Source organism: Mandrillus leucophaeus, unplaced genomic scaffold (assembly GCF_000951045.1).
Source record: "Mandrillus leucophaeus isolate KB7577 unplaced genomic scaffold, Mleu.le_1.0 Scaffold378, whole genome shotgun sequence".
Classification (NCBI taxonomy): Eukaryota; Metazoa; Chordata; class Mammalia; order Primates; family Cercopithecidae; genus Mandrillus; species Mandrillus leucophaeus.
The window spans coordinates 1,774,659-1,784,253 of NW_012104009.1; the positions used below are offsets into that span (position 1 = coordinate 1,774,659).

General features: G+C 37.5%; 1 protein-coding gene across 1 annotated transcript in view; it reads right to left on the bottom strand.

Annotated features, from left to right (window-relative positions):
* The window catches only part of IPMK (inositol polyphosphate multikinase), a 59,643-nt gene that overhangs the window by 48,134 nt on the left and 1,914 nt on the right, over positions 1 to 9,595 (bottom strand). Inside the window, exon 2 of the mRNA XM_011990341.1 lies at positions 3,704 to 3,800. Within this exon, the coding sequence (XP_011845731.1) occupies positions 3,704 to 3,800 (97 nt within the window). The remainder of the gene's footprint in view (positions 1 to 3,703; positions 3,801 to 9,595) is intronic.

Sequence of the window (9,595 nt, forward strand, 5' to 3'; positions counted from 1 at the left end):
TAGGCATGGGCAAGGACTTCATGTCTAAAACACCAAAACCAATGGCAACAAAAGCCAAAATTGACAAATGGGATCTAATTAAACTAAAGAGCTTCTGCATGGCAAAAGAAACTACCATCAGAGTGAACAGGCAACCTACGGAATGGGAGAAAATTTTTGCAATCTACCCATCTGAGAAAGGGCTAATATCCAGAATCTACAAAGAACTCAAACAAATTTACAAGAAAAAACAAACAACCCCACCAAAAAGTGGGCAAAGGATTTGAACAGACACTTCTCAAAAGAAGACATTTATGCAGCCAACAGACACATGAAAAAATGTTCATCATCATTGGCCATCAGAGAAATGCAAATCAAAACCACAATAAGATACCATCTCACACCAGTTAGAATGGTGATCATTAAAAAGTCAGGAAGCAACAGGTGCTGGAGAGGATATGGAGAAATAGGAACACTTTTACACTGTTGCTGGGACTGTAAACTAGTTCAACCATTGTGGAAGACAGTGTGGCGATTCCTCAAGGATCTAGAACTAGAAATACCATTTGACCTAGCAATCCCATTACTAGGTATATATCCAAAGGATTATAAATCATGCTGCTATAGACACATGCACACATATGTTTATTGTGGCACTATTTACAATAGCAAAGACTTGGAACCAACCCAAATGTCCATCTATGATAGACTGGATTAAGAAAATGTGGCACACATACACCATGGAATACTATGCAGCCATAAAAACGGATGACTTCATGTCCTTTGTAGCGACATGGATGAAGCTGGAAGCCATCATTCTCAGCAAACTATCGCAAGGACAAAAAACCAAACACCACATGTTCTCAATCATAGGTGGGAATTGAACAATGAGAACACTTGGACACAGGAAGGGGAAACATCACACACCAGGGCCTGTCGTGGGGTCAGGGGAGTGGGGAGGGATAGCATTAGGAGATATACCTAATGTAAATGACAAGTTAATGGGTGCAGCACACCAACACGGCAGATGTATACATATGTAACAAACCTGTATGTTGTGCACGTGTACCCTAGAACTTAAAGTATAATAAATAAATAAAATAAAATAAAATTCCACTGCTCACGTGCTAAAAGTAGATAATAGCGATGATTGTACAATTCTGTGAATACACAAGAAACCACTGAGTTGTATACTTTAAATGGATCAGTTTTATGGTATGTAAATTATATCTCAATAAAACTATCATAACAAAATTAAAAGAAAAAACCTCATTGGTCAAAACATTCTTATTGTTCAAATTATTATATGATAGTTTGTTGAACAAGTTGGCTTTCAGCATTTTACTACTTTGGATTATTAAAAACAGTATCAGCTTTATAAAATTCTACCCTGAACACATAAGAAAAGATACCCCAACAACAAGAACAAAAAGCAACAGGAAATAATGTCATTAATTTAAGACTATGTAAAACACAGTAATGCAAACTGTAGTATTCTACTAAAACTCAAGCAAATATGTTTTCATGATCCTGTAAGCTAAACATGTACATACGTTGCCATCTTCTATTTCTTTCATTTGCAATCCAAAGGATAAAAACAGAAAGATGATTCTATGAAGTTGCCAGTAAAATCAAAAGAAAACAATCTGCATGGTCCAACAGTTTTGCCCCACTTCTTCCAGAGCTAACAAAGTAGGAAAGAAGTAGAAAATCCCTTGAAGCAACTGTTGGTACTACTGGACCACCGTGTTATCATATGTACTTTATTTCTTGTCCTTTTTCCCCTTCAGTTTATGTTTTCTCCTCTCTTCACTTAGCTTCCTCACTTCATCCTCTCATCTTAGTAGCACAATATCTCCAAAAATGGAGATATTTGAAAATAAATATCTCCATTTATTTTCAAATGAGAGAATTAGAGTTTATAAAATATTTTCACATAAGATAACATGCATCTTTACAACTCAGTGGTATTACTTTCTATTTGTAGAAGGTGGAGCTTAAAAAGATTACTGAGTTAGCCAAGTTCACAAAATTTGTAAATAACCAAGACAGAGGCCAAATATTTTTACTTCAAAGTTACTGCTCCTTCTATATTAGCATAGCTGAACTTCAAGATTATACAGTACTGAAGACCAAAAAGGTTGATTACTAGCAATCCCTTGATTATTTAAATTATATGCTAGTAATCCTAAACTAAAAATGTTATCTTTAATTAAAATATTTCTTCTCTTATCCAAATTCTTTCTGTATACTCTATTCATAGTAATTATGCTATGTTTGCTGTTATTCTACTCTTTCCAAACAATCTTTTAAACTAAGCGTTTAATTATCTAGATTTTTAATCAAACACCATCCTCAGCAAACTTCATTAATTTTTCAGCGTCACTTTACTGAGGAATAATGATTTACTCTAAATTAAACAGCAATCAGTAGCAAAGTTCATTGGAGTCTAGATACTGTACCTTCTCCTTTCCTTTATCTCATTTATAGCATTCCTGAAAACTTCCACTTACAGCAAAGGGGGAAAAAAAAGGAAGGCATGAAATGAGTTTGTGAGAGATTATATAGGGAATGATGACCAAAGGGCAATCATAATGACTTGTAAAGTAACTTAAGCAAAATGTTGACCTGAATCATAGACACATAGATATATTTAGGACTAAAAAGACCTGTAAGCCCACAAAAAAGAAGGAAGGAATTAAGGGAGGGAGGAAAAAAGATAGTTAATAGAGCTTCAGCTCATTTTCTTTTCTTTATACAATTAAAGTACAAAGGAATCATAAATACTCAAGGGAGATACGGATTTACTATTAGCTAGCTGAGGATACTCACAGATAACAGGGTTCCCTATTAGTGAATCCTGGCACACAAAGTCAGTAAGTTAAAGGAAGACAAGAATTGACCAAAGGATTAGGCAGGCTCACACTGGAATCCCCTTCTCTTTCTGTCCTCCAAGTGTGGATCAAGAATTATCCACATCAGAAACACCCATGGCTTTTATTTAACAGGTGCATCACAATACTCCAATATAGACCTGTATAAACAAAATGTCTGGGAGTTGGACTTTTATATTTGCATTTTAACAAGACCATAGGCTATTTTTAAACCCACTGAAGTTTGAAGCCCTTTCCCCTCAATTCACCTTTGTCAATGGTCAGTCAAGCTGCTTGTTTAATTAAATTGTGTCTGCTTTGGCAAATGCCTTCTGGGGGCAAATACTGCTTCAGGTATTAGTTAATCTTAAAAAAGAGAAATTCTGTGTCCTTATTTAGGTCATTTTATTCCCTATGAAACTTACCACTGTTTTTCAAAAGACTGTAATTTAAAGCCTGGAGGTGAGGGATGAAGGAATAGGATAAGAGACAGGGAGGAAGTCACGCAGAGACAATATTTTTCTTGATTTTGTAAAAATTACTCAAAATGGGAAAAGAAACTACACAACAAATTAGGACAGAACATCTGCAAATTAAGATAGTATTAAGTATATATGCTTCCATTCAACTATAAGAGATTGGCCATTTACTTGTACATGCCACTTTAAAAATCATTATGAAAACAAAAGTATTAATAAGTTTCATTTAGTGAAAGAAAGATTAGAAAGCAAAACATATATATTCTGTGTTTTTATAATACATACTATGTTAAAGTTTAATTTTATATAAGGCCTTTAAAGAAGGTACACTCATAAATTAAAACTGAAAGATAATTTTTATGAAAAGATTACCGTTTGGTGCAGTGGGAGGTGACCAGATGCCATAATATTTTGGCAAATATTTTCGTAGCTCTAGAAGAACACCATCAAAACAGTCAGCAGCATAAACCTGAAACAGAGAAATATAACATTGCTAGGTTCTTACAATGCTTTGTAACTGCCCTGCACATTTCTCAAATAAAATATATTATGTTGAATTATAATTCATCTGGTATGGCTTCAATTGCAAGTAAATTTGAAACAAGCAAAAAATATTACTGTGTGTCTCCAATGAGTAACTATGTATTATTTAGAGTACACTCTTGTTGGTTATTTAATTCTAGCCTTTTACTATCCTTGAAATATTTTATAACTTTGTAAGTTATAGATGCTGATAGTAAATGCAAAATAACTCTTGTCCACAGACATGTAAATATATTCTGGCCAGAGGATGTTCTTCTGACTTTTCCTCCATGCACGCTGAGAGGAGGAAATGTAGTGGCAATATGAAAATTCACGTCAAACTTCCATTATTCCAGATAAATGTGTGTTTCTTTAACTTCTCTTTTGAACAAGTTTTAACATCTATCTGGTTCCCTCATTAAACAATACGTTAAAGCAAATCTTTAACACATATTTATTTTATATCTATAAGGTGATTTTTGCTTTTATCTTTTTTTAAAAAAATCCTTTAACACAGTGTAAGTCTAATTGCTGCTCATTTAATTCCTTGATTTGTAACCATTAATAATTCTAAAAGATACTAGAAAATTCTAACATCCTAGAACTAGATTCTAGTTTTCCTAGAAGAAAAGAGAGAGAGAATATTTTTTGTTTAAAAAATGACATGTAACACATTTTATCTAATGAACTTTCTCTAAATATTCCCTACCTAATTATTTAAAATCAATGAAGTTTACTGGTGTAAAATGCTTACGAAAACTTAGTATTAGAATCTAATTATATATGCCAAACCATATTTATGTCAAGTAGTTGTATGCAACATAATTCTCCAGAATAAATTCAAGTGTGGCAGACACTTGGCAGACCAAATATCCATGTGGTACACTGTATTTCCCAGACTCCTCTGTTGAATTGTCAGTAGAAGTGATTCATATTAGTCACTTCCAGGCCAAGGTAACTTAGAGCAAGTGTACCTGAACATCCCTCCATTCCTAGCACAATGACCATGGGTGCAGTGCTGAGGATGAGCTAATTACAAGATGGAGGAATGAAGTAGATCTCTGTGTACTATCTAAAGAACTCCATGCTATATTTATAAATGAAAAAGATAAAAGGCATATTAGTTACAAATATATATAGCAGGTCTATGGAATTAAGAAAGATACATATATGGGTATCACCTCTGCAAAGGCACAGGAAAAATGATAAATATTCATTTGAAACTACTGATAGTTTAATTCTGGAACGGAAATGAAAGACAGATAAATTTTCTCTTCCTATTTAGAATATTTTTTTAAAGTAGTGGGGCTGGTGTTTACTGCAACATGCCAGGCAAGATAACGTAAGAACCTTTCTTTTTGTTGTTGTTTTTTGCTTTTTGAGATGGAGTCTCGCTCTGTCGCCCAGGCTGGAGTGCAGTGGCGTGATCTCAGCTTACTGCAAGCTCTGCCTCCTGGGTTTACATCATTCTCCTGCCTCAGCCTCCCAGGTAGCTGGGACTACAGGCATCCGCCACCACGCCTGGCTAATTTTTTGTTTTTTAGTAGAGACGAGGTTTCACCATGTTAGCCAGGATGGTCTCGATCTCCTGACCTCCTGATCTGCCCGCCTCAGCCTAAGATAACCTAAAAACCTTTCTATCTTGAAATGTAGTATAAAATATAACAAATATTTTCTTAAATGCATAGCTGAGCTCTCAAGGAAAAAAAAGGGAATTCTTCTTAGTTTTGCATACCTATGAAACAAAAGTGTTAACACAAGCAGTGATGTTTGGGCTTCACAGAGGTTCACTCAAGACCTGAACCAAAGGATCTCAGAACTCAGGGATGAGGCAGAGCTGAGGACAGAGTTACTATACTGAAACATGGAGACTAAATAAAATTCTAAATCCTGAAAAATAAAAATCTTGGCTTCCTTCTGCCTCCCCCAACCACTGAACTCCAAGAATGCTGGCAGCTAACCTTACAGAGACAAACAGAGAAGTAGCAAATAAACAATATTAGGAATGAAAAGGGAATCTCAACTGATAGAGCATAACTTTTTTTTAATACTAGGAAAAGCTTTGTCAAGAGGGCAATTTGTATTCAAAAAGCAATCTAGGCCAGGCGCGGTGGCTAATGCCTGTAATGCCAGCACTTTGGGAGGCTGAGGTAGGTGGATAACCTGAGGTCAGGAGTTCCAGACCAGCCTGGCCAACATGGCAAAACCCCATCTCTACCAAAAATACAAAAATTAGCCAGGCATGGTGGCATGCGCCTGTAATCCCAGCTACTCAGGAAGCTGAGGCAGGAGAATCACTTGAACCCGGGAGGTGGAGGTTGCAATGAGCAGAGATCATGCCACTGCACTGCAGCCTGGGCAATAGCAAGACCATCTCTCAAAAGAAAAAAAGTAATCTAAATATATTGTACTATCACACTAACAAATAAAATAAAAATCTGAAGAACTTTAAGAAACTGAATCACTGATTAAAAATATATCCCTTCCCAGGAAAAAATGAAAGAAAGAAAGCACAAAAAAGAGGAAAGAAAGAAAAAGAAAGAGGGGGACATTCCAAGATGGCCGAATACGAACAGCTCCAGTAGCAGCTCCCAGCGTGATCCATGCTTGCCTCACCAGGGAAGCACAAGGGGTCGGGGGATTTCCCTTTCCTAGCCAAGGGAAGCCGTGACAGACTACCTGGAAAAACGGGACACTGCTGCCCAAATGCTGCACTTTCCCCAAGGTCTTAACAACTGGCAGGTAAGGAGATTCTCTCCCGTGCATGGCTCAGTGAGTCCCATGCCAATGGAGCCTTGCTCACTGCTAGCACAGCAGTCTGAGATCGAACTGTGAGGCGGCAGCCTGGCTGGGGGAGGGGAGACCACCATTGCTGAGGCTTGAGTAGGTAAACAAAGAAGCTGGGAAGCTTGAACGGGGTGGAGCCCACCACAGCTCAACAAGGCCTAACGCCTCTAGACTCCAACTCTGTGGGCAGAGCATAGCTGAACAAAAGGCAGCAGACAACTTCTGCAGACTTAAACATCCCTGTCTGACAGCTCTGAAGAGAGCAGTGGTTCTCCCAGCATGGCATTTGAGCTCTGAGAATAGACAGACTGCCTCCTCAAGTGTGTCCCTGACCCCTGTATACCCTAACTAGGAGACACCTCCCAGTAGGGGCCAACAGACAGTTCATATAGGCGGCTGCTCCTCTGGGACAAAGCTTCCAGAGGAAGGATCAGGCAGCAATATTTGCTGTTGTGCAGCATTTGCTGTTCTGCAGCCTCCACTGGTGATACCCAGGCAAACAGGGTCTTGAGTGGACCTCCAGCAAACTCCAACAGACCTAGAGCTGAGGGACCTGTTAGAAGGAAAACTAACAAACAGAAAGGAATAGCATCAACATCAACAAAAATTTCATCTACACCAAAATCCCATCTGTAGGTCAACAACATCAAAGACAAAAGGTAGATAAAACCACAAAGATAGGGAGAAACCAGAGCAGAAAAACTGAAAATTCAAAAATTAGAGCGTCTCTTCTCCTCCAAAGGATCACATCTCCTTGCCAGCAATGGAACAAAGCTGGACGGAGAATGACTTTGACGAGTTGGCTAACTAGAATAAACAGTATAGAGACGTCCTTAAATGACCTGATAGAGCTCAAAACCATGGCAAGAGAACTTTGTGATGCATGCACAAGCTTCAATAGCCAATTCTATCAAGTGGAAGAAAGGGTATCAGTGATTGAAGATCAAATTAATGAAATAAAGCGAGAAGACAAGGTTAGAGAAAAAAGAGTAAAAAGAAATGAACAAAACCTCCAAGAAATATGGGACTATGTGAAAAGACCAAATCTACGTTTGACTGGTGTACCTGGAAGCAATGGGGAGAAAGGAACCAAGTTAGAAAACACTCTTCAAGATATCCAGGAGAACTTCCCCAACCTAGCGAAGCAGGCCAACATTCAAATTCAGGAAATACAGAGAACGCCACAAAGATATTTCTCGAGAAGAGCAACTCCAAGACACGTAATAGTCAGATTCACCAAGGTTGAAATGAAGGAAAAAGTGTTAAGGGCAGCCAGAGAGAAAGGTTGTATTACCCACAAAGGGAAGCCCATCAGACTAACAGCGGATCTCTTGGCAGAAACCCTAAAGCCAGAAAAGAGTGGGGGCCAATATTCAACATTCTTAAAGAAAAGAATTTTCAACCCAGAATTTCATATCCAGCCAAACTAAGCTTCGTAAGTGAAGGAGAAATAAAATCCTTTAGACAAGTAAATGCTGAGAGACTTTGTCACCACCAGACCTGCCTTACAAAAGCTCCTGAAGTAAGCACTAAACCTGTAAAGAAACAACCAGTACCACCACTGCAAAAACACACCAAATTGTACAGACCACTGATGTTATGAAAAAACTGCATCAATTAACGGGCAAAATAACCAGCCAACATCATAATGACAGGATCAAATTCACACTTAAAAATATTAAACTTAAATGTAAATGGGCTAAATGCTCCAATTAAAAGACACAGACTGGAAAATTGGACAAAAAAATCAAAACCCATTGGTGTGCTATATTCTGGAGACCCATCTCACGTGCAAAGACGCACATAGGCTCAAAATAAAGGGATGGAGGAAGATCTACCAAGTAAATGGAAAGCAAAAAAAGGCAAAGGTTGCAATCCTAGTCTCTGATAAAACAGACTTTAAACCAACAAAGATCAAAAGAGACAAAGAAGTCCATTATACACAATTCAACAAGTAGAGCTAACTATCCTAAATATATATGCACCCAATATAGAAGCACCCAGATTCATAAAGCAAGTCCTGAGAGACCTAAAAAGACTTATACTCCCACACAATAATAATGGGAGACTTTAACACCCCATTGTCAACATTAGACAGATCAACGAGACAGAAGGTTAAGAAGGATATCCCAGGACTTGAACTCAGCCCTGCACCAAGCAGACCTAATAGACATCTACAGAACTCTCCACCTCAAATCAACAGAATATACATTCTTTTCAGCATCACATCGCACTTATTTCAAAATTGACCACATAGTTGAAAGTAAAGCGCTCCTCAGCAAATGTAAAAGAACACAAATTATAACAAACTGTCTCTCAGACCACAGTGCAATCAAACTAGAACTCAGGATTAAGAAACTCACTCAAAACTGCTCAACTACATGGAAACTGAACAACTTGCTCCTGAATGACAACTGGGTACATAACGAAATGAAGACAGAAATAAAGATGTTCTTTGAAAACAATGAGAATAAAGACACATGTACCAGAATCTCGGGGACACATTTAAAGCAGTGCGTAGAGGGAAATTTATAGCACTAAATCCCACAAGAGAAAGCAGGAAAGATCTAAAATTGATACCCTAACATCACAATTAAAAGAACTAGAGAAGCAAGAGAAAACACATTCAAAAGCTAGCAGAAGGCCAGAAATAACTAAGATCAGAGCAGAACTGAAGGAGACAGATACAAAAAGCCCTTAAAAAAATCAATGAATCCAAGAGCTGGTGTTTTGAAAAGATCAACAAAATTGATAGACCACTAGCAAGACTAATAAAGAAGAAAAGAGAGAAGAATCAAATAGATGCAATAAAAAATGATAAAGGGGATATCACCACCGATCCCACAGAAATACAAACTATTATCAGAGAATACTATAAACAACTCTACGCAAATAAACTACAAAATCTAGAAGAAATGGATAAATTCCAGGACACATACACCCTCCCAAGACTAA